Source organism: Phyllostomus hastatus, unplaced genomic scaffold (assembly GCF_019186645.2).
Source record: "Phyllostomus hastatus isolate PE091 unplaced genomic scaffold, TTU_PhHast_1.1 phas_contig_34, whole genome shotgun sequence".
NCBI lineage: Eukaryota > Metazoa > Chordata > Mammalia > Chiroptera > Phyllostomidae > Phyllostomus > Phyllostomus hastatus.
Genome location: NW_025333857.1, coordinates 42,305,106 through 42,331,438, shown reverse-complemented (window position 1 = coordinate 42,331,438; position 26,333 = coordinate 42,305,106). Strand labels below are relative to the sequence as shown.

The following is a 26,333-nucleotide window of genomic DNA, read 5'->3' as shown; positions in this document are numbered from 1 at the left end:
TGCTGTCTGGTGACAGTGCTCACTGCCACAGCATTTGATGAGCACAGAGAAGAAGGTTCCAAGAAGAGATACAAGCACCTGGACAGTGAGGCCACAGTGGAAGGAATAACGAGATACAATTAGGCAGGTCAGCGAAGGGTTAAATGGAGCTCAGGCCTTGAAGAGAGGCCAGAAAGTCAAAAGATAAAGAACATGAACCTAAGCAAAGTCTCTACTATGTGCCATTTTATTTTGTATTGTCACCAAAGCTTCTCTAGTCTCAACTTGACATTCAGGACCTTCACTAAGACATCTCCTTTAGGGTAAAGAATTTCCTTTCATCAGGCTTAACAAAAAGCTCATTTGGTGATCTTTTGGAAGAGAAAAGAGAAGTAATTTTAGGAAAAATTCACAGAAACATTTTTGAATTACAGGTTCCTGGAAAGGGTACTCATCCCATTTCAAGAGATTTCACCCTGGCTTTAACAATCTATCAAATAATTCCTCCAGGTAATCTGTCCAAGTAACAAAGAGTGGTTTCTAATGCATCTTTGCTTCGTGTATATCAGCTTAACAGCAGTATTTCTCTAAAATAAAATTTCTCTTTAGCTTAACTTTGTTACCTGAACTGTACTTTGGCAATACCTTGAAAAGAAATGGAAACGGCATTGAATATATCTGATGGCCACTCTTCAAACTGGAATCACTTCCTGCTACCTTGGCCACCCCCACCCCCACCACCAAACAGATAAACAAGCTACTGAAAGCAGATGGAACTTAAACACCACAAGAAATTGCGATATGTGCCCAGGCTTACCACCACAGGGTGAGTGAGGCATTTCAACTCTGGTAGGATCCTCTCTGCCCTAGGATTTCCACCACAGGGAATATAACAATTCCTTAAAACAACAGCACTTGTTCCCTTAAAAAAGCTTTTGTTCCTGCCCTGGCTGGCATAGCTCAGTGGATTGAGTGCGGGCTGCGAACCAGGCATCGCAGGTTTGATTCCCAGTCAGGGTACATGCCTGGATTGCAGGCCATGGCCCCCAGCAACCGCACATTGATGTTTCTCTCCCTCTCTCTCTCTCTCTCTCTCTCTCTCTCTCTCTCTGCCCCTTCCTTCTCTAAAAATAAATAAATAAAATCTTAAAAAAAAAAAGCTTTTGTTCCCTGAGTCAACAACTAAATAGCTTTGGAATAGCTTTGGTTTCTCAGCAAAATGCTGAGAAAGACTTAATGAAAGCCAAAGCATTTCAGGACTCCAAAGAGGAATTTCTCCATGTAGCACCCCATTCTTAAGAGAGGCTATACCACCCCAACTGTGAAGACATGAACATAGAGAGCACCAAAAAAGCACGCTCAAAATCTGAATTTGAACATCCTGCTAGGACATGCTGGTTAGTATCAGCACTTCCACTTTTTCTTTGGCCATTAGCTCAGAAGTAGCATCGCTAACTTTTTTGTAGAGTACAAACTACATGCCAGTCTCTGGAGAACCCAGGGATTGTCTCCCTTAACACACCAGTGCTGCCAGGAGAGCGCTGTAGTTGTTTCCACTCTTTAAAAGACAAACCTGAGGCCCAGCCATGCCAAGGCACCTCCCCAAGTTCACATAGCTGCCAAAACAGGATCCAAACCAGCCTTACCTGCCTTGATTTCTGAGCTTGTAGCCACTGTGCCACACCACTAGGACTGTGTGGACTTGTCAATCCAGCACCTTCCATAAGGAATAATTCCTTTTTTTTAACACTCTTTTTTTTAAGATTTTATTTATTTATTTTTTTAGAGAGGGAAGGGAGGGAGATAGAGAGAGAGAAACATTAATGTGCAGTTACTAGGGGTTATGGCTTGCAACCCAGGCATGTACCCTGGCTGGGAATCAAACCTGGGACACTTTGGTTCCCAGTCCATGTTCAATCCACTGAGCTACGCCAGCCAGGGTAAAGGAATAATTTCTAAAATTTCTGCAAAGTGGGCCTGCACAAATAAACACAGTCTCAAATCAATACTCTTGTGTATTTTATCTACATAGATCTGTAAGAGGAGACAAATGAAAAATGTCCTTCAGATTCTTCCACATTGCCAAGCTCTGAGAACTGCAGCTTCCAGGATAGCCCTGATACCCTGCAGGTTTGGGAATGAGTGTGTAGCGTGAGGGAGAGACACACTAGCCTAGCTTCACCTCTGACCAGCTATGTGACCTGGGACAAGCTCCTATGCCTCAACTTACCTGTTTAGAAAGTGAAATAACAACAGTAACTGCCCCACAGGGTTGTCGGAAAAATCAGGAAACTGCCTTAGCACAATTGGGGAGCTCAGTCAATGCTAATTATTACTAATAATGAGCAAGAAGAAGACCAAGGCTCAAGGGCTGGCTTGTCACTGGCTACATGGCAATCTCAGCCTCACTCTGCCTCACTCTGCCTCCAGTGTTCACATCGGAGAAAGAGAAAATTTGGATTTGATAACATTTCAGTTCCCTTCAGTACACAAACTACAAGAAAGCTTCAGCAAAATATTATACAGAAAAAAATTACACTCTAGATTTCTCTCTGAATATTTATATAGGTTTTTCTTACCCACCTCTGTGAACAAGGTGCTTCCCAAAAACAAATATTACAATTTGGGACCAGATAAATTAATTATTAAAAAAGACCTTAAAGCTGGCTTTCTACATAAAACAATCTGTCTTCACTGGGACAATGTACGTGTCGTTTGACTTAAATTAAGTAACAGCCCCCCATGCAGACTGAGGATGGGACCTCCGCCTGCAAACAGTGTGATCTGTAAACCTTATAAACCAGTTGCCCAGCAGGCATGGCAACAGCACGTGACCCATATCTAGACAATACGGGATCCTTTATCTTTCTAGATTTTCTTATTAGCCACCAAATTTTCAAAATAAAATGATTTCACATTTCAGAAATCTGAATTTTCATATTTTCTTAAAAAAAAAACAGAAGGTCTGCCAAACTGGACCAGCACTTCATTCCTGGCAACAGGCAAGAGGAGCCGAGTGACGCTGCCCCCGGGGGCCGGGCACATCTCCAGTTGGGAACAGTCCCAACCGACCGCAGCCACTTCACTGGCCCGTGGAAATACTTTATGACACCTGACATAATTCTTTCTTGCAATGTCCTCTGAGACTTCAAATGCTCCAGCTATTCTCCTACGTTGACAGGACATCTCCATGCACAGAGATGCCAAAAAGGAGTCTCATCACATCAAACTGACACACAGACCACAATAAAAATACATCCCTTTTTAAAAGAAGCTGCTTCTATCTGCTCAGAAACTTTCAGAGACTTCCTCTGTTGTTAAAAACTAAAACAGACATAGATATACCAAAGTGTAATTTTATACTGGTAAATAAATACCCGAGAGGAGAAAGGGATGTGTTTTTCCCCGACCAAAAAAAAAATTGTTTTCTGTCCTGGCTGGTGTGGCTCAGTGGATCGAGTGCCGGCCCATGAAATGAAAGGTCACCGTTGGAGTCCCAGCCAGAGCACATGCCTGGGTTGCAGGCCAGGTCCCCAGTGGAGGGTGTACAAGAGGCAACTGATCATCTCTCGCACATCGATGTTTCTCCCCCTCTTTTTTTCCCTCCTTACCCTCTCTCTAAAAATAAATAAAATCTTCTTAAAAAATTAAAAGCCTTGGCTGGTGTGGCTCAGTGGATTGAGTGCCAGCCTGCAAATCAAAGGGTTGCCCCAGTTTGATTCCCATGCTGGGGACATGCAGACCAGGTCCCCAGTAGGGGCACTGGAAAGGCAACCACACATTGATGTTTCTCCCCCTTTCTTTCTCCCACTCTCTAAAAATAAATTAATTAAATCTAAAAAAACCTGTTTTCCTTCTAACTAATTTGCTTAATATCATTATGTACTTCACATTAGGTCCCAGACCTTTGGACAGGTCACAATAACCTAGCAGAGCAAATGAGAATCAAGTAACAGGCATCATGACACTGTTCCACCGTATTAGATGCAGAGCACAGGACGGAAATGGTGCTGATACTCAGCTACTGTCAAGAAACAGCCGTAAGCTATATTTAAGACAAAATTTTTATTTTGGGTAGGTGTCCTCTAATATCAGTCAATATGAAACCACCACAAAAACAAGTCAGCTCAGTGGGTGACTTTCGGTGTACTCTGCTCCTAATCCATCCTACAGGCTCACAAGGGGTCATGACTCTCAGGGCTGGCAGCACCTGGGAGCCTGAGGGGGTTCTCCTTGGGCTGGAAAGTGACCCAGTCACACCGGCTCCTTATAACTTCTAGACTAAAACCATCCCTGCTGTGCCCTGTGAGTGGAACTCTGCAGTCTCAGCTGAGCATCTGTCCACATTCTGGGGCAAAGGGCTGCTTCCCCTGCAAGCCTGGATCTACCTGCTGGTCACTCCACAGCTCATCTTCGTCCGCTGACCGGGTGGCTTCCACCTGGATGAGCACGCAAGCCAGGCGGCTTGATCTTTCTAAAAGGATGCAAGCCCAACCATCTGGTTGTCTGAGTTCCAAAAAGATTGGATCTGGCCTTAACCAGCAACAGAGATTAAAATTTTCCAGGCTTTGGTCAGAAGGGACGACTTCAAACCATATACAGTCCAGCTTCTAGCAAAGCCTGGCTAAGCAAAGGGTAGGTGGGGATGGGAGAGCAAGATCCTGTTGTATCCATTTTGCAAACACAGCACTGAGAGATTAAATTCTTGAACACCTTTGCCTCCTTGCAGAACTGAGGTCCTTGTCCCTTCCCCCACCTTTCACTGGCCTCCCATGTAAGACAAAATAAAATCCACTTCTGTATTTTTCATAAAAGTTGTGGATTACATCACTCATTGTCCCTGTGAAAGAAATTCCTTTCAGAACACAGTGCCAGAATAAGCCGTGTTCCTGTGGAATCAGTAGACATTCTCCTTCCTCATAATAAGCTTCTCTTTTCACTGCCAGGAAGTCGAGCACAACTGTTGCACTCACTCCCAGCAACTGCACTGGCCCTTAGAGTGAGCTGGAGTTTGTGTTCTCTCTTCTTTTATTCCTCATTCCCTCCCTCCCTCCCTCCCTCTCATTTTTACCTTATTAGCCTTACTATATAAAATAATTACCATCAGCTATTCAAATACTGATGTGAAATCGATTAATGGTAACATTTCTACTATTTGTTCTGTACAGATTCAGTGGCCATTTTGATTAACATGCTGATACTACAGAATTATTTTATACCTGTTTCCAAGAAATGAGCTAGTACGTCATCCATGATTTGTTGGTGTTTGAGAGTAAATGGTTATAAAAAAGTGAAATCTTGTTGCGATTCCAAGGCAACATATAAATTATCTTTTCTAAAAAATGTCTTCTCTTTCCCTGTTATTTCAGACCAATCAGTGTCTCATTTAGGACTAGTGAAAAAGAACTCCCAATGATTAGCCCAGGCACTGAGAATTCTAAGGAGCCTTCTCGTCGGCACTCATCACAGCAGAGCACAGTTGTGAAAGCTCGGCCTCTGGTCGGGTCAAATCATTCCATATGAAGAGAACTTTTGGATCTAATATTTCTGTTCCAACTTCAGGATAGATCAAGCATGGCACAGAGAAAAATGAGCATCAGGCATAATGTCAAGAAAAAAGAATGATTCCAGTGGTAAAATTTTAGGATGCCTGTAAGGTCTCTTTTGATTTGGGCACAGGTTTTCAGCCAACATTTATAGGCTGTGGGAATAAAGAGAGCGCTAGAATAGGAGGAACACTTCAAATTTTATCTTCCCTGGTTCCAGTTCACATGTTAACCTTCAGTCACTTTTATAGGTTGGTGATTACTTTCTTTGGAGTTAAACTACAAAGATGCTGGTGGAAAAAGATCCCAGTCATAAGTGGTTATGTAAGGCCACAATAAAGAAAAGCTATTTTGTAGCAGGGAAGTGTGAGTGAATTTTAAAAATCCTAAACAAATCTCTTATAAACACTTGTAATTCAAGGTATACCATTATTAAAAAAGATATATTTTTGAGGTTCCTAGAATAGTTGAATTCACAGAGACAGAAAGTAGAATGGTGGCTGCCGGAAGGGGAGTTGTTTAATGCAGGGATTTTCAACCTTTTTCACCTCATGGCATGTGTAAACTAATTACTAAAATTCTGTGGCAAGGCAACAATTATACAGTTTTTCAATCTGGAAAAAATAGCTATAATTTTGATTTATTCACACCAGGCAGCTATTGTTGTGTTGTCATTTTTTATTTGACAATCTCAGGGAAAAGAGGGCGGTGTCCCTGACTAAACAGTCAGGTGTTGTGTGTTTTAAACATTCTGTGGCGCACAGTATGCCACAGCACATCAGTTGAAAATCTCTGGTTTAATGGATATGGTTTCAGTTTTGCAAAATAAAAAGAGTTCTGGAGCTGGACAGTGGTGTTGTTGGCACAACTTCAATGTACTTAATACCACTGAGTCATATGGGTAAAAACTGGTAGAGATGCTAAATTTCATGTTACATGTATTTTAGCACAATTTTTTTAAAGGATGGATTTTTAAAGACCTTGCAATTAAACAGTGGTAATGACAGCTAAAAGAGGAAATGGAGTACAAACTGACCAGTAACCTTCAGAGTCCAGGAGAACCATTGTAAACAATCTAATAAATACAATGGGGCAGGGCTAGCGAGCAAAAAGTAGCAGAACAAGACCATGGCCTGCATAACAGTGGCTGAATCTGACCATGATTGCTCAACACACCCATGGCCAATATCCCAATGAGCTGAGCACACCAGGCCCCACAACATGAGTGAAACATGCCAACAAGCAAAGGGCATGCCCAGGCTGCAATAAAGGGAACCAACCCCCTGCACATCTGTCGCCTTAACCCCCACGCCTGTCCACTGCCACACTCAAGGCAGATTCTTATGCCATTCTGTTCTCTTCCAGCCCTACAGAGTCTACTCTCCACCAAATATGATTAGGACAGACACACAAAATAAATACTAACAGTCGAGTTCTTACTATGTGATAGGCACTGGTGCAAACATTTTATGTGCATCAGCTCATTGTAACCGCACAGAACCCCAAAAAGAAATGTTCCATTACTTCCCCCTTCTATAGACGGGGAAAGTGCGACACAGAGTGCTTTAATGATCAGTCTCAGGTAGTAGGGACAGACCAGCTTCAGAGTGGAGCCACCACGTGATCTGGCTTCACACCCTGTATCACTCCACTACACAATACCGCGAGAAAACGAAAAATTATGTCAATGCACAATGATTGGCATGTTCAGTGATTTTTCCAATTCAGAAAACAAATAATAGGGAAAAAAACTTTCAGGTATAGTTTTTATAATCCCAGGATCCTCCTATGTTGCCGGTAAATATATACACAGTGTCCAGCAGAAGTAACACCTCCATGAGTATGGCCGGTAGGGTTATAATATATGTGTAATAATTTATAGTTTTAATTTGAACATTTCACATAAAATGCCATATGGTGTGCTTGAGTATGATGTTATGTTACAGAATTACATGCTTATGATTTTGTAATAAATGATTTTCCAATAAAATGGGGGCATTATTTGTGTCGGACCCTCTGTGTCTGTATATATATTCAGCCATAATGAGCTGATTCTTTAAATAATACATTCAGATCTAGATCTTTCAGGGTACTCAAATATCTGTAAAAGGAAGTGAGAAAGGTAGAAGTTGGTAGCCACTGATGTTTACCCATTAACAGATCTATGCTTTGCCGGTCTGTCCATGTCTATGAGATCACAGCTTGTTGTAGTACAAGTCGGGGGGGGGGTCCTGCACATGCTGTCCTTGTTGGATACATGGTGGGAGAAGTGTAGAGAGCCTGGCCAGCCCACGGCATGCTCCCATGGTGTAAGCCCTGCACTTCCAAAGCACCATCAGAGCCCAACACTACCATGATGCAGAGACCAGATACAAGGCAGAGACCCAAAGAGCCTTGCCCCTTGTGCTCTTAGCTCTGGGCAGTGGGCTCAGGGAGGTTACAGGGCTTCACTCTGGTTCTCCTACAGCTGAGTTCCTCTATATGAGGCAAGAAGGCCTGGGGCCAAGAAGACGCTTCTACCTGGAAATGACACCTTTCTTCTTAACCTAGTAGGATCCCAGAATTGCCTAGGCAAAGACCCTGAGCCCACTTTCAGGGTATACATGGGCTTTTTCTATGGATCTGTCCTCTTGAGGGTGTGCCATGCTATGGATATGCATGTCCCTAGTGGAGGAGGGATGAGGGAGGTACCAGCTGCTGTCTGTAGTGGTGTTGATGGAGTCTGGACCTGTAGGATGGATTGTCCACACCACTGCGAGAGAGCAGTGAGCTGGCTGAGGACCTCCGCTGGTGCCCTTCAACAGGCCATACAAATGGTAGGAGCTGGCTTAAGTCTTGTTACCCAGGACCCAGAAAAGTGCTTGGTGGGAGGACATGTTCAAATTATACCTGTTAATTGACTAAATGAATGAACTAATACTTTAACCAATCCACACATGCATGCATAAACAGTCAATTCCTGCCCTCCATTTCAGCTCTCCTGAGATGAACTGTAAACAAATATCTATTACCCTCTGAACTGTACATGTACAGGTATAAAATACAATGAAAAGAGAGTAATGATAGAGTGCATTCTAGGCTAAGCTGGGGTAAACAAAAGGCACAACAGCATCCCCTAGGTGCCAGGCAGTTAAACTCCAGAAGACACCTTTTATTGGTGAGAGAGCAATTTTCTTAAAGAATACATGAGATGGCTAAGAAGTTAAATCCCAGAGGGTCACCTAGGTTTACCATGCAAACCAATGACTCAGCTGAAAATAAGAGATTTCACATCAAAGTTAAACATCATATGTTGGATCTGTAATGCCATTCTTTTTTTGAAGATTAACTTTCAAAATATATATGGAGTTTACACTATTTTTATTTGCATGTATATTATAGACATAGTGCACTATGTAAATATAAATAAATGGATGTTATTTATCTCAACGGAGAATTATATTTTTGGATTATTCAATGCAATCTGTTCACCTACATATTTCCCCATTCTATTTTTAAAAGCTTTTGATTTCATTTCTATCAGTTATTGTATGATCAGTTTCCAAACAAGTTTCAAAATTTATAAGATGCCTGATAGTTATTATTATAAGTATAAAGGAAGCCCCATGAAACATTCATAGGACCAACCCAATGCAACTTGATTGCAAAGGCACAAAGTACAACATTGCACACTACCTTTTTATACTCCGGATGTCTGCCGTTCTTTAAGAAAAATGAAATCTCTGCAATCCATACTACAAGAAGGATAAATCACATCTGAAGTCTCACACCAGAATTGCTTCTTAAGTGAGCACCATAAATGCAGTCACAGGGAAAACTGAAATTGATCCACAGGGATCTCCATTATTAGCTATTACACAGCAGAAAAGGCACAACTCTTTCTCATTAGACCGATTCGTTTGCTGGAATCAGATGTCACTGGAATGATTCTTTTTTTCCCCAGATCCCCCTCTGTTGTTGAGCTGATCTCGAGTGCATCTCAGCTGCTTGCCCTCATCCTCCTATCTCTTCCTTACCCCTCCTCCCTGGATACAGAATCAGTCGGCTCATCAGAGCTTTGTCTTTCTTCCTCTACAGCTAGGCTGTGTCTCTGTGATGAATTGACTTCTAACTGCACATGAACCAATGTCGTGCTATTTAATTCCATGAAAGTTATTTATTTAAAGAAACATCTTAACTCAATGACTTTGTAAAAGTCATGTCTAGAAATTTGCATATTATTTTTTCTTTTCTTTTATCCTCACTCGAGGACATGCTTATTGATTTTAGAGAGGTTAAGAGAGGGAGAGAGAGAGGGAGAGAAACATTGATGAGAGAGAAACATCAACCGGTTGCCTCTGATATATATATCCGAACCCCCAAGGCCTTTTTGTTTATGGGATGACTTTCCAACCAACTGAGCCACACCAGCCAGGGCCAGAAATTTGCATATTGACAGCCCAAACAACTACTAATAAATACTCTTACTTGGAATTCTATATAATAGATTTGAAGAGAAATGTGGGTGTACGTATCGTGCACATATATAACATGGAGATCTAGTTCATTGCACCAGGTGCTGGGGAAGAGCAGTTAGCAAGATCCACATAGTCCCTGCCTTCATGCAGTTTATATTCTAACGGTGTCTACAGACAGGTAGCCAGCCATGCATTTATTGTGCTAAGTTACCTGTGCTAGGATTGGTAAATACAGGGGGCTATAAGATATAAGAGCACATAGTGAAGACAAAGCCCAGAAGCAGGGAGGCAGAGGCAGTTAGCCAGGGACTAATCCAGGAAATGGGGCTCCAGGAGGAAGGGATGGCCAGCGTGAAGCCCGGGGGACAGGTGACAGTGCCGAAAGCACAGAGTGGCTGTGGCATCCACTGAAGAACAAGAGAGACAAGAAATGAGGCTAGAGGTTTGAATTTGAGGATGCAGGGCTGCTAAGTCCTGTTAAGACTTGTTTAAATATGTAAATGTAGTGCTATCTTAATTTAAAACACCAATACAATATAATGTGGGTGGAGCTAGGCAAGAAATTCCTAAAATTTATATGGAAAAATAATCGTGCAAGGATAACACTGAAAGTCCTGAAAAAAGAGACTAGTGAAGTATTAGTGTTGAAGTATTAGTCTTACTAATAGTAATAATTATACAAATAATAATATGAAGCTTTAGGAGATAAAAAGTTTAGTGCTGGCATGTAAACAGACTGATTATCACACTGGGATAGATCCCAAAATAGGCCCAAATACAAAGGTGGTCTTTGTATAAAAACAAATTTATTTTTAAGTTAGTGAGAGAAAGGTTGAACTATATAATCAATGGAGTCAAGAGATATGACTGATTATCTATTTTGGAAAAACAATAAAACAATTTGTAATATAATATAATAAAATAAAACTACTTATATTTTAAAAATCCAGATGGAACAATGCTTTAAATACAAAAGCATGAAACAGTACAATAACAGTAAAAGAAAATACGAGACTTATTTTATACTCTTAGAGAGGAGAAGACTCTTCTTAACCAAATTTATGACATAAGAGTCATAAAGAAAATAATGAATTTTACTACAAAAAATGTAATTTTGTGTTATAAGAAGAAGAAGAGGAGGAAGGAGATGAGAAGGAGGAAGAGAAAATACCATAGGCAAACATTAGGCAAAGTATAAACCTTTTCATTGTTAAACAGATATTATGATCGAAAAGGCCACCAACCTGACAGGAAAAAAAAACAAACTAAGAGATATGACAACGGAGTTCACTGAAAAAGAAATACAAGTGACTTACATACATACAGAAAGACTTTCAACCTGGATCATAATTACAGAATTATGAAGCAAACAATGGTGAGATACTATTTCCCAGGAATATGGCTGACAGAGGTCAAAAGGTTTGGTAACAAATCGTATTGGCTTAGCTGTAGGAAAACAGGTGATTCCAGTTTGGGTGGAAGAATAAAATGATGTGGTCGTCTTGCAAGACAACGTGGCAATATCTATCAAAATCACAAATGTCTTGCAAATGTCCCTGCAATTCAAATTCTAGGAAGTCTTCCTACAACTTGCACACAAGGCCATTCAAAAGGAGGATGGTAAACATAATTGATTCAATGACTGTACTGCCTGGCTATGAAAAAAAAAGTTAGGCACATATGCTGATACAGAAACATTTTTAAGATATGTTGTTAAGTCAAAAAAAGGAAAGAAAGAAAAAGGAAAAAAACATACACCAAGATGCAGAACAGTGGGTATAATTAAAGGTATAAATGGAGGGCATATGCATGTATGTACATGCCTTCATCGTGTACAAACAACAAAGACAGATATGTCCTCATTTATGTAAGTAGACTATTTCTGGAGGCAGACATACAAACTAAAATCAAAGGTGTCTACTGGAAATGAGGCTGAAGGAAGGATGGAATGGCGGGTTACTTAGGGTAAAACTAACTTTTCATGATACGCTCCTTGCACCACTAGCATTCCTTATCATGTTGAAATATTACATTTCAAAAATTGCTTACTAATAAAATTCCATGCAATTAAATTAATGCATTTCAGAGAAAAGATGTGCAAAATCACTTTAAAGAATCTGACCAGCTCCCAGGCTGGAGCAAAGCTTGGCTAAAGGCACTCCAAAGAAAGAATGTGTCAATCAGAATTGGTGCTGGGCAGGGAAGAAAGGAGAGAGAAAGAAGTGTCCATCCAGGGGACACAGGTCTGGGCCAAAGTACTTCAAGTTCTGCATTCCCTTTGTACAGGCGCTACAATTATGGAGATGGATGCCTCAGGCCAGCTTAGCTTAATGTCATTTAACATTTTAAATGCAGAATTAAGTGCCCTTGCTCTAATTCCAAGATCACCAAGCGAGCTTCCAGTTACAATTTGTTCTCCTTTATAGATCTGCTGGTGTAAAAGGCAAGTGTAAAGCTGATCTGTGTATTCAAACCCATGTGATAGCTATACGTCTTATTATAGAACAACATACTGAAAATTGGCTTATTTTTTAAACTAAAAAAAAACAAAGTGAAATCAACTTTGAATTTATTTTAAGAAATGTGAAGAGCCACCAGGCAAGTAGAAGCAGCGATAGGATAAAATCAGCATTTTTGAAAGACCACTCCAGCACAGCATGGCATATGGATAGACGGGGGCAAGCCTGGGGGTGAGGATGCCAAGCAGGAATGTTACAGCATTCTAGGCAAAAAGGATGGTGAAATGAATTATTGTTTTTGCTTACGTAAGTACTTGTTTGATATTCACTTTCCCTCCCAGACTGCAAGTCTGGTAAGAAGAAAAGACCAGGTCAGTCTTTCTCACCACCACATCCTGAGTATTTAACCTGCCACGGAGCAGACCCTGGTGAATCTCTGTTGAAAATATAAATAAATGACTGAATGAATAAATGAATGAATGAGGGCAGCAGGGATAAAAAGAACTGGACAAATTTAAGAAATTTGGGGATTTATGAAAATGAATATGTAAGACATGATAATTAAGTGAATATAGGGGTTAAAGAGAGAGCAGAGTCAAGGTTTCTGGTGTTACGGACTGGACAGTGGTGCCGTCCATGAAGACAGGGGACACTGGGGATGGGTTTGGGCTGATGATGATAAATTTAATTTGGAAATGTCAAGTGTGACACATTATGACATATCCAAGAGGGCTGTTCAATAGGCACATGAGCCCAAAGGTCCTCACTGATAATGAATGGAAATATAGGTCATAACACCGTTAGAACACAGAAGTCATGGATGAGGGTGACAGAGCCCAGGGACAGCCCAAGAAGAGAAGCAGTCCTAGGACAGAAGCCCAAGGGACATCACTTAAGGGAGGGGCAGAGGAAAAAGAGTCCATAAGTAAGACTAAGCCAGAGGAACTGGGGGAAAACAAGGAAAGTACAGCAACACAGGATGCTTCACAAGGGAGGGAGGGAGGGAAGGAGGGGGGGGAGGGAAGGAGGGAGAGGAGGAGGGAAGGAGGGAGGGAGGGGGGAGGGAGGAGTGAGGCCAAGTGCTGCTGGGCAAGGAAGAGGAAGACAGAAAAATATGCCTTGGATTTAGTCCAGTGCAGGTCTTTGGAAATGGTGGTGGGAAACAAGTTCCATGAAGCTGTGGATTAAGACATAATTAGGAGGTGAGGCAACAGACATAATGAATACAGACCAGTCTTCTAAGATCAGGCTTTGAAGGGAGAGGGGATGGAGCAAGGACTAAAGAGAAATGGAAGGAAAGGGAGGGAGCAGTGCTAAACGAAAACTTGTCCAAGATGGAAGACACCTGGTCCCGCTTAAATTCTGATGTTTACAAGGGAAAGAGATGGAAATGCAGGTGAGAGGGAAGTCACTGATGGAGAAAAGTACAAGAGGATGAGTTCTGTAATATAGGTGGGATAATTGGCTTCAGCTGAGAAGAGCTCCAGCCCTTCCATCATAACTGAAGGGAAAGGTGTGTTTCAGATGCAGGAAGCTTGTTCAAATGGAATATGAGTGGACGAGGACACAAGAACGTCAAAAACTGTTATGAGGGAAAAAATAACAAAACTCAGCTGGGTTACTGCCATCATAGGAAGTAGGAACTGGGGATTGCTCACATCCAGTCTACACATCTACACCTCCCACTGCTAAACAGTGAAAACCATGCACATTTGGGAGGAAGCAACCTTGGTAAATGTCCCCAGTGTCTCCTTGCAGCTGAAACAATCATTCTGTAAATGAGGATCTTACCCTCAAATTCACTGATGTCCTCACCACATTTTATTAAAAGTAGATGTTTATTTCACCTGTTTCTCCCACCAGGTATGAACAACTCAGGAGCCCCTTGCCCCCCTACTCTAACTTATTTTTCTGTAGCACCCCAGTGCCCTCAATAAGCACAAGTCAAACTGAAGCAATGTCCACAGGGGGTTTAAATTAGATGGCAAGCAGCCCACGGGACAGTCAGGAAACATGTAATAAACTCTTCCAACCAAAAGGAAAGGAAAGCCTGATGGGCAGAAAGATGATATTTGACTTCAATGTAAGCTCCTGCTCTGAGAGTCAGGAAAGGTGGAGACTGGCTGAGAGACAAGCCAGTTGGAAATTGCTCCAGGGCACCATCCATTGAAGCAGCCCTAGAGTGGGCTGATCAGACATGAACGTGTGGATTAGTTGATACAATTGCTGAAAGTGGAACTAGACAGTACACGTGAAGAAAATGACCTCCAAGGAAAAGAAATGAAAATGTGTTTGATTAGTAGGAAACCACAGAAGCGCTGCCACCCAGGAGGCAAGGAGCTGGTGACCTGCAAAGCCATCTGACCTGAATGGCAGCATGGGACTTGGAGAAAGACCACCGATCAGACCTCCATTGCTTAAGCCACCAAGAGAACTGGAACAAGCTCTGGGCTGGCCCCAGGGAGGAGGCAAGGGTGAATTCCAGAACAGAAAAGGAAACCCAAGTGCCCGTGGCTGACTGATTCAGAACCACAGAGCCTTTCAGGGATTCGCATCCATCTAAGACCCAACCTCCAATTTCAAGATAAGGAAGCTCAGGCTGGTGAGATTAAATGGCTCACCCAGGATCCCAGTTTCTGATACTGTGAGAGTGTGGATGTGAGCCCCACATCCCAACTCCCTGCCCACAGCCCCTCTCAGGTTCCTGGACTTTGCTGCCTCTTGAGTGTGTTAACCTTATCAAGCCAGGTTCAGTGGGAATGATGGTAGTTGGCCCACAGATCCTGCAACCCAAGATTTCTTTCAACATCTGTTGAAGGGTCTTGGCAGCCAGATGCCTACCTGAGTGTGTCTGTGTGCACATTTGTGTGTGTTGGGCGAAATGAAGAGGGGGATAAGAAACACCACCAGAAACAGAGGAAGAAGACTGAAGAGTCACAACATGAAAAGGCTAGTGGTAGGACTGCAAGGTAAATATGCCAGGAGCAAATCTTTGAGTTTGGGTGGCGGCACCAAAGCTCTGAAGTGAAACTAGGAGCAGACTACAAAGAGTGCTGTGGTTTGGGTTGGGTTGGGTTTTTGGAGAGAGGTGCTTAGTTTTGGATCATACCTTACCTGAGACCTTAGAGGCCACCAGGTTGAGCTCTCGCACACCACTCCCCACCCTTGCACACGCAATGCACAGATGAGTAAGCCAAGACGGGAGAAGGGAGGCGAGCTGTCCCACAATGAGTAAATCACAGAAACAGGCCCAGGACCCTCTGTCACCTCACAGCAAGGGGCTCTGGAGCACATGAAATAGATACAGTTTTTATGGCAAAAATTAGAGTGCAGAAGAGCCTCTCTTTTTAGATTATACTGTGTTTCAGAGGTTAAAACCCAAAATTTGATTATATTTTGGTTTAAATTATACCACTCTAGAGTTGTTCAAAAATGCCTGCCTGATGATATAATTTTTGTTCAAGTTAAGAGAAGATCAAAGAGGACAGAGGCCATGGGTCTCTGAGAAGCCACGCTGGCTGAAAGTTCTAACGCTCAAGTGCTTCCCTCAGAGAATACCTCCCGTCAGGTCCTCATGGAAAGATATCCAGAATGATTAAAGCAAAATTAAAAGTCTGGGTAGGGATATGATGCGCAGCTCAGTGACTATAGTTCACAATACCGGTATTGTATATCAGAGAGTTGGTAAGACAGTAAATCTTAAAAGTGCTCATCACAAGAAAAATATTGTAACTATGTGAGGTGATAGATGTTAACTAAATTTATTGTGGTGAGCATTTCTAATATATGCAGTATAAATACCAGATCATTACACTGTACACCTGAAACTAATATAGTATGTCAATCATATCTCCCGGTTTAAAAAGTCTGGGTGGTTTAAGGATATACATCCTAAATTATTAGGAACATTTGTAATTCAAGATAATTACATCTGAAAGGATGCACATAAATCAAGTTCTGATGTGTGTGAGTGTCCAGAAAACTGCTGAGATACACAGATTACAGGAAAGGGTGGGGTGCTAAAGAGCAATAGGTCCTTACCTGCAATAAAAGAATGGGACTCTTTTGAAGGGATTGAGAAGTACAGATTGGTAGTTACAGGACAGTCACAGGGATATAAAGTACAGTGTAGGGAATATAGTTAATAATATTGTAATAACCATGTATGATGCCAGGTGGGCACTTGAAATATCGGGGGGATCACTTTGTGAAGTATATGATTGTCTAACCACTATGCCGTACACCTGCAACTAATACAAAATCATATCGAATGCAAACTGTAATTGAAAATAATTTTTAAAAAGGGGACTCTAAATGGTGTGTGTGATTATTAACATTTTTGTTCCACACTAGAAATGCCATAATCCCAAAGGTACACAAATCATTTATCTTCTAATCATACAACACATGGCAACGGAGGAGACGAGGACGATGAAAGGGGAAAGCCACAAGACGAAGCGCCAGTCCACCTCCCTCCCACTGCCGTGCTGTTTAACTTGAGAATATTTACATGAATCTTTACACTTCTCTTCAAACTGACTGTGCTTTTGAGAGCAAATTTGGGCAAGTGGGGCTGAGCAGACAAAGCCCGAAGGGATATACTGGATGGGGTTCTCACCCAAATTCCACTCTGCTTGACCAGAGAGCCCCAGGCACGCCAATCAGCCTGACAGTCCCCCCAACGCTGTCAAGACCTTCTCACTTGCTTCAGTGCAAGGTTTCAAACCCAAATAAGCAGATGCCTATAAAGTACCTTTCAGGTCCCTGGGGAGAAGCCCTGCGTGAAAGCAAAGGCATGTCTCCAAGGTGTGCTCTTCCCGGACATGCCTCACTGCAGGCCGTGGACAGCACACAAAATGGTAGCAGAATAAATTCTGGACGTGAGTCAACAACCCTTGAGCTTGCTCACTGGCTCAGCTCCTGGAGTTCAGCCATCAATCTTAGGGCAATGAGAAGTCAGGGGAAGACAAGAAGGCAGGAAAGAATAAGTACTCTCCTGCCACAGGTCTTTCGTGGGCGCTAAGGCAGACTCTATACAGGGCTGTGGGTTCTTCCACTTACATAACCACCTCTGACCGTGACAAAGACTCCAAAGGCAGTGGCCTTCATTCTGGTCTGCCGGCTCTGCCCTCCCTCCAACCCTAACCTGCCAAGATGGTCCAGCAGGCACAAGTTAGTGTCTGTCATTGCTGCCAACTCACACAGGCCTTTCTTTTGAAGTTCGACTCATGCTTGAATTGCCTACTGAAGAGGAAGTCTTGAAATTTTTAAAAAACACAGTAAATTAAACAAAAAATGTATTTCTTCCTCTGAAGATAAGGTCATTGCTTTAGGATCAGCAGCTCATGCACTTTTGAATCTCTTTGTCCCTAGTGGAGACACGTTTGCACAGACTTAACCTGACAAGCTAATCTCCATGTGCTTCTAAAATGGTGGGCTGGCATCAGGGTTAGTTCCAGGCCACGGAACCGGGGGGAGGCACCCTAAAGTAAAGGCCATGGCATTTCCTTTGTGTGCTAGGAAAAAGAGTTTTTAGTGCCCACCACACATTTAGTGCATATCATGGCCTTAGGGAACTTACTGCGCTGACCTTAGTGTATGTAGACGGGGCTGGCACAAAGCATTTCTAAAGCCTCTTCTCCTTCTGTGATCCTGATTCTCAGTGGCCCTGTGGCCTTGGACTCATGAGCCCAGCACTAAAATGCCAACAGCCTTATCAGCAACTCACATTTTTAAAACACCCAGCTTGAAGAATTCAGAGCAGACATTGTAAACTTGCACATGTGAGAGATGACACCAAAGATCCTCAGACTTTCACACTGCTGGGCTCTGAGCACCCCACGCCACCCTTTACTCCACAGCTGATGCATAAACCACATTACCTCTGTAACTGAAGCTTCGTGGAACTTCAGAGCCAGGAGAAACTTGTCTGAATGTTGACTCCAAAGGCCCCCACTTTACATCTGACAAGCTCAAGCCCAGAGACAGTAAGAGGCTGTTTCCAGATCAGGTAACACCTGACTCCAGCTTTCTGTCACATACAGGTGTTTTTGAAACATGTGAACTTCATAGCTACGTATCACTTTTCTTCCCAGATTTATAGCATTCACAACCATTCACTCCTTCATCTCCCAAATCAGTATTTATGACTTCCCAGAGAGGAAAGTAAGTGGTGAGAAGATGCCATGATCATGTGGGATCATTGCCTTTTTTCATTAAAATTGATCAGCAAACAAATGTAGACCTAAAATTATCAGGGCACTGTAGGGCTCTCAGATTTCTGCCACCTGGTTGGGGGCGGGGGGTAGCATTGGTGTTTCAAACTCACTAGACAAAGTAGATTTTGAAAATGATTAATTAGCTATTAATAATCCAAAATTAAGCTTTATTCTCTCTTGTTCTGTCTCACACACATCAGACAAGTAAAAAGTTTGCCCTATCTGAATAATCTCTCCCCCCAGAATCACCACTGATTTATAGATATCAAGAGGAACCAAAATTTGGCACTGCTCCAAGGGGCAGCAGGTTCAATGCCACATTCCACCTTACAGTTTCTGAACCTATTAGAAGCTCTCCAGAGAAGTGGTAAAGTTAGTCTAGAAATAATGTCAGTGTATAATATTCAATCATAGTTTGAAAATGTTTCTTCCCCTAGCAGGCAAAATGAGCAATGAGTTAAAAGTGGAGGCACTTGCTTAGTACCAAAGCAAAGGAAGGAAAGAAAGAAAGAAAGAAAGAAAGAAAGAAAGAAAGGAAGGAAGGAAGGAAGGAAGGAAGGAAGGAAGGAAAGAAAGAAAGAAAGAAAGAAAGAAAGAAAGAAAGAAAGAAAGAAAGAAAGAAAGAAAGAAATTCCATTTCCTTTCTCCAGCTAAACAAAAACTCTAGGTCTTATACTCCTATGACCTAGATATAGTCAAAGAGATCATACAGAATGTTCCTAGGGAGAAAGAGACCTCAACTCTCAGCTGTTCAGCCAACTTTTCAGCTTAGAAAACTTCTTTACAAGGGAATACTGAAACGAACACAAACAGAGGTTTATGGAATAAAAACAGTGAACGATCTTAAACTCAAGGAAAAAAAATAAGAGCTAAACTTGGTGCTTGGTGTGTGACCACACTATCTCGACTTCACACTACTGTACTTGTTTAACATAACATGTAAGCCAGGCTCTTCTCTTAACTCCAGTGCTCTGATTTCCCATCAGAAAACATCACTTTTCGGAGAAGATAGTCAATGAGAGGTGATGGAGAGGGGGAGGTGGAAGAAAGCAGGGTCAGAAAGGTCACGGGGCTTTTCAGTTGTTTGACCCAGGGTAATGAAAACCTCCATAGTGCAGAGATGGGAGATATGAAACTAAGACCTCAAAATGGTTGTGCTGAGCTGAATTCTGAAAATACCTTCACTACGAAGACAGCGTGTGTTTAACAAGAGCTTGCAAGCTGTATTAAATAATGAAAGATATAAATTAGACTATCTTATTTATTAACAAGTCCAGTGTGGCTTATATAATCACACTTAAAACTTACTCTGTGGTTCTTAAGTGCAAGTAAAGCACAATTCAAACTTCTAGAACCGCCAATGGAGGGGGCTGAGAAGTAAATATCACAGTAATAAAAACTGATGCAGTTCACTGAATTTTTGTAAGTGCCAGAACTATTTTTAGTACAATTAATTGTAATGGAAAAGCTAAGGTGAGAGGGCCAAAATCAATGTATTAATGACATAACATTACAGTCACTTAACCAAGCCAACAATAAATTGCACACAGCAGCTCTGGCAGCAGAAGCTGCAAGTTCTATTTGTGTTGTACTGAGAGGACAAAATATTACACTGCATCCAAATATTACCCCCAAATCAGAGACTATCACCCAAGAAATTCAGAAAAAAGGTGATCACAGGTCTTCATTAAAATATAGGCAATATAAAAATCCATACACATTTTACAAAAATGTGAATATACTCAACACTACTGAATGGTTAGTACCAACCAGAAATGATTAAAATGGCAAATTTTATGTTATATGTTTTTGACCACAATAAAAAAAATACATGACCTATTTTAACCATGCCTTTTATCACTTATGAGAGACAGGACTTGTCCTTTGCAATGCATTTTGGCACTTGATAAAACCGAGACTCAAATGGTCGGTTACATAATTCCAACAACAGGCTTTTCTCTTGAATTTCACTTATATGTGACAATGGTATTATTTTTAAACTGAATTTAGTGCAGGTTTGGCATAACTATCTCTAAGTAACAAAAGCTGGCACTTCTCAGCAGTGTGATGACGGCCAGGTGTAATGCACAGCTGTAGACAGAGAGGTACAGATCCAGACACAGGTCGTGTTCCTGGGTAACAAGTGTGAGACAGACACTGTGCTGGGGAGATTTTTAGTGAAATAGATCCAAACAATGACTCTGAAAGCAAAATGTCAGCTTGACTTAAAATATGCATGTAGAAACAAACAAAAAGTCTTATCTCTTAATTAATCAATACATATATTTTTAAATGTTCTATTATGACCTCTCTCAGTATTCTGACAGGCATAGGGGTTATATTTTCCCCCAATATACAGCTATTTAAAAACATACTATTTTTAAATGATACAGTCAACTGTTGCATCAGCAAGTTCTAAGCAGTTTATTTACTTACATTATTTCTTTTTTTTAATAGAAACATGTAAGTTAATCTAAACACCACTAAACCAGAACTTTAAAACAAGTTATTTTAGGACTATCCTTGGGTCTAATAACAAAATTTTAAAAAATGTGCATTTGGTTCCAACTGTAGCTGGCACCCATGGCCGAGAACTTAAAAACTGTGCAAGCAAATATTAACATATAAGAAAAAGAACACAGATGGTGTCATATGTGGATGAGTGAAACAAGCCCATGAACTAATATCATTTTGATATCAAAAGAACAGAATTCAAAATAATTCGATTAAGTGCTTTCCAAACAAGGATTCCAATACATTTTACAGACAGGGACACCTGGAACTCAGACAGGCCAGGATCCTCAAAGGATGACAGACAGAGCAGAAAAACACACTTTTTCCTGTCGGCCAGTCTGATTCCCCATCCTAAACGCTTATGCCTACTTCTCAATTATCTCAATCATCTCATGCTCAATAAATTTTCAAATCAAAGGGGTAAAAATAAGAGTAGAAATCAGGAGCGCCATTATTGAATGAATAACTGTGATGAGAGCTTTGGTAAATATAATAAAAAAAATCAATTTTAAAAATCCTGAAAATAGGAACCTATCATCAGATATAAAAAGAACAACAGCAATTGTGGAGACTTATATAAGAAAGCTCTTATATATATATATAAAGTAGATTTTATATATATATATATATATATATATATATATATGGTAGCTAAGACCACTAATATTTAAAATAATATTTTTTAATTTAAAAAGTTTTGTCTTTTTTATGACCTTTAAAATATTAAAGTGAACAAAAGTTAAAATGAAAATGATTAGCCCTATCTCATCTCCTCCCTCTTTATATTATCTATCATCTAAGAATTTTAAAACAACAAAACATCTAACTGTACAAAGGCACTGCCCATGGTCTCAAAATAATCTGAAGAGCTCTGAATTCCATATGACTTCCTGCATCTGACCACTGACATCCCATCTCATGAAAAAGCCTCAGATCCTGACAAAAGGCCATAGACACTCTGACCAGCCCCGGCAAACTTGGACCAGCCCAGCCCAGGGACAGCATGGCCAGGGCCCTACCCTCCCTTCTCTCAGACTGACCACTGCTCTCCTTGCAAGAAAAGACTGAGAACCAAGCCTCCTGGATCCAGCCTGACAGTTGGCTGCTCCCGGTACATCTCAGCAGTACTAGGCCAGTACATTTCCCCTCTGTTCTGTTGTCACTTCCTTCCGCCCAAGCCTTATAACATGAACATCACCAGCAGAACAAACAGAGACTATGTGGGTCTCTTACTTACATGAAAAAAAAAACAGGTTATCTCGTTCATACGTTGGCAGAAACAAGCTGTGCGTTTTCTGTGGGAAAAAAATGCATGCGCACTCGCCAACCGGAAGGCCACAGCCAAGCCCTACTTTCAGGGCTGCCTGTCTTAGTATCAAACACATAAGGAAACCAGGAGAAAGTGTGCCTTACAACCCTCTACATGGATGAGTAAAATTTCATGTTAATGAAATAAATAACAAAGTGGAGTGAGGGGAAGGTGAGAGCAAAAAATAAATAAAAACACCTATAGCAGAGGTGACAGGGGAATGCTGGAGAAAGAACTGGTAAATTCCTTCTTGGTAATGTATTTGTCACAAGGCATCAAAAGAGGAGGACAGAAATGCACAATTCTGCTTCTCCATCAGATGAGAACAAGCCCAAACATTTCCAGGGACCTAGGTGTCCCATGCTAAAGGCAGCATTCATCTGAGTACTATACACTGCTCTATCATCCAACCTAGTCCTGGGAAATTATTCAATGGACAATTAAGATTTATAATCCAAATGGTCTCAAAATTATATCTCTGAGAAGTCAATTCCAAATTAAATCAGAGCAGGCTTTTAGGCTTCCAACAATCACATTTTCTCTTTTGAGCAAGTGCTTTTCAACACTCAAAACTTCTCCTCTTACAGATCATTTTCAAGGCCATCTCTGAATGCAATCTCCTAAGCAAAATGTGATGTGTAAAATGAAAAGGGAAACTGGTCAACTCCAAACCTCTGAGAAAGGTTGTGAGGGAGAGATTCTAACCTCCTCCAACAAATTTCAAAAAGTTAATTACCTTAAACTCCTTTCTGGTAAATATTACTGAAACTTCTCCTAACACAACATACACATAGCATCTTATCAAACAAAAATGTCCAAAATTAAGTTATTGCATATGGACAGCTTAAAGCACACACAGCAGGACTTGGAATTATAAAGTGCATATAGAATGCCTTCCTACAATGGGTGCAAGGGGTGTGTGTGTGTTTGTATGTAATGTATTTTAAATTGTCACACTTCTCCCCATGGTATCAGCCCCAAGCCAGTGAAACAGATAGGTAATTGACAGATGGCCCAATCCTGCACACCTCATCTCTGACTTCTCCCCAGACTTGAGATAACATTCATGCCCAGGAAGGGCCTGCCTGGCCAGCCCCGGTCATAGGGGCCAAGAGAGAAGAAAGAAGAACATCAGGAACTCACATTTCGGTGATGTTCTCAGGGTCTGCACTGCTAGGCTCCAATCTTGGAAATGCCACGATGCCAGGAGTAGGGTCGCTGCACCAGATCCGAGAGGTGCTGCATTTGCAGGACATGGGACAGGCGAGAGCGGCCCTCCAGAAGCCCACAACCAGCCAGCAGAAGCCCCAGAGTCGGGCCATTGCAGGTCCATGCCACCTTGTCCAGGTCGACATCCCTAGCCACCAGTGCCAGCTGGAGTGAGACTGAGTACGTGTCCCTGTGCTGCACCGGTCAGTCTCCCCTGCCAGTGCTGAGTGGTCTTTGCCGCGCTCGCCACTCTCTCTGCTGGATGTTGGTCACTGGCCGCAGAGTCGCAGAGTCGAGTGCGTCCAAAGCTGAGTATGTCCTGAAGGGCAGCACTGTTCACAGTGCCTGGGGCATCTCCGGCTGCTTCACAGGGGGCGCTACCAGCACTCGCAGCTCCGCCGCGGGCACCGCAGCATGGCCCAGCGTTCCGGGCACCGGCCACGGCGGGCGCTCCCGGGACTCTCTGGGGGCGCACTGGGATTCCGGACGCACCTCGGAGCTGAGGACAAACAGACACACATGAGACTGGGGATAGGACCCCAGACACCATGAAATGAGGCACTCTCTTTTAGCGCTCGCATCACCCCCACCCTGACCCCAGCCAGGAGACTGTGGGTAGATAAGTGCCCAGCTCCCATTCCAGAAATAAACTTGCCCCTCGATGGCACTGATGCCTCTGGGGCCACCAGTATGCCCATTCTCTTTCCAAGTCTGAAGTCTAGAGAGGGAAGGTAGGGCTAGGGTCCCTGAGACCGGATTCCATGGCACAGGCCAGGAGAAGGACCCTTTGAAAGGGGGACGAAGAGACTGCCGGCTATGATGGCTCCGAGACGCCCCCCCACCCCCCATGATGCTGCAGAATCCACCACCGCCGCTGGGTGCAGGGGGCGCGGGCAGGTGGTGCGGCGTGTCCCACCTGGGGAGCCGCCACAGCCGCCCCAGGGGGCACAGTGAGGGCCGAAACCAGGGAGGCCACTGCCCTCGCTGCTCACCCGGCCTCCGGCGCCTACCGCCCGCCGGCGGCGCCTGGGTCCAGGCTCCTCCTGCCGCTGGGCACCGAGCGCAGAGAGCGCGAGCGAAGGAGCGAGTGAGGCTCTTGCTCCAACCCAATTCCGGGAGCCGCCGCCGCCGCCTCTGCTACTGCTGGTGAAGTGACGTGAGGGCTGACGCAGAGCAGGGGCAGAAACTCCAGAAAATTAGTCTGAAATCCAAAAACACACACGCTCATACACACACAAACCCATAACACCCTCCAGACAAAAGCAACAAGGAGGGGAGGGGAATCTGGGGGCGAGCGGGGAGGAGGGAGGCATCGGTGCCACTGGCCAGAAGCAGACAGCAGCAGCATGTGGGAGTTCACACACGCGCACATACGCGCACACACACATCCTGGCAGTGTAGACGCGCGTCCGTGTTGTGTGTGTGTGTTCATTTAGATCCAGGTACCTCTGAAATGGACCGTTCCGCTGCTCAACACCTCCCAGTCCCTAATTCACAACGCAGTCTCTTCTACAATCGCATCAGAGCCTGTCTCCTTTTTTGAAATGAAAACCCAGCTCGGTTCAGCTCTGAAAAATGCGCTGATTCTTATTATAGGAATCCTCACTCCCCGCTGCGTTCTCCTTTACCATCCTTCCTAAAGGGGAGGGCTAGCTATCCTAAAAATAAATAAATATTGTAAACACCAAAACGTATTCAACATCGGTAACAAGGAACAGGCCCCCATTCCAGGATATCTATTTGGGAATCCGTGATTTTGGAGGGTCTTCCTGTTGGTGCTTTTGTAGAAGGAGGGGAGTATTCAAACGCAACTCTAGCTCTCGAAGTGGGCCTTTTTCCTGCGGTTTTCTGGTATCACAAGCCCGGGAAACAGAGACATGTGAGGGGAAGGGAGCGCGCCTGGCGCGTATTGGGTTCGGTAAGTGCGCGGCTGCAGCCTTGGCCTGTCCGATGTGTGGCGCCGCGTCATTTTCTATCATCTGTCAGCCTGGCAGGATGCAGCCATTCCCAGATCACTCCCCGCTATGCCCACCCCCACTCGGGGCACCCAAAGCCCTTGCTCCCCTGCCGTACCTTGTGCGTTTTCGGGTGTGCGCGGGTGTGCGGGAACGCGTGCCCTGCGCCCGTGCTGCCCGGTGCACGACATACATCCAGCTACTGAGAAGCCCGGCACGACCAGAGCCTCAGGATCTCACTAGGGACAAATGAGGCGATCCCGGAGGGTCGGGTAACAAATCGTAACTGCTCTGCGAGCTCAGTTACATGATGGCTGCGGGGCATTAGCAAGCCTGGTCTGAGAATCCGTCTTCTTATTTGCGGCTCGGAGAAGCTGTTTTTCCGCAGTCATTTAGAAGCAACTAGGAAAATGCACCGCAGTGCCACACACTTCTGAGGGCTCTGGTGCCCCCGCGCGGGGAGAGAGCACCCCGCACGCTTGAGAGCACAAACTAAGGGCCGCGGCTGCGGCTGCAACTGCTCGGGGTGCGCGCTCCGGTGCCAGATGCGCAACCTGCGGGCGCCCGACGCGTGCGCGCCCGTGCCCAGCTAGCGCGCCGCTTGCTAGGTCGGACAGTTCTCTGAGCCAGTAAGGGCGACTGGATGGGATCTCGTCCAAAAGCTGAGAATGATCACCCATCTGCCGG

General features: G+C 43.2%; 1 protein-coding gene across 6 annotated transcripts in view; it reads right to left on the bottom strand.

The window, feature by feature from the left end:
• NTRK2 (neurotrophic receptor tyrosine kinase 2) overlaps positions 1 to 26,030 on the bottom strand; it is a 327,977-nt gene extending 301,947 nt beyond the window's left edge. For 2 of the 6 annotated variants that reach the window (XM_045841007.1, XM_045841008.1), the window contains exons 1-3: positions 25,765 to 26,030; positions 24,684 to 24,892; positions 23,626 to 24,190 (exon numbers count right to left, since the gene is read on the bottom strand). In XM_045841007.1, the coding sequence (XP_045696963.1) occupies positions 23,626 to 23,837 (212 nt within the window). In that variant the 5' untranslated portion in view covers positions 23,838 to 24,190; positions 24,684 to 24,892; positions 25,765 to 26,030. The remainder of the gene's footprint in view (positions 1 to 23,625; positions 24,191 to 24,683; positions 24,893 to 25,764) is intronic. The other 4 variants (XM_045841009.1, XM_045841010.1, XM_045841011.1 and 1 more) reach the window with 4 other exon arrangements.
• Between the last annotated feature and the right edge of the window lie 303 nt (positions 26,031 to 26,333).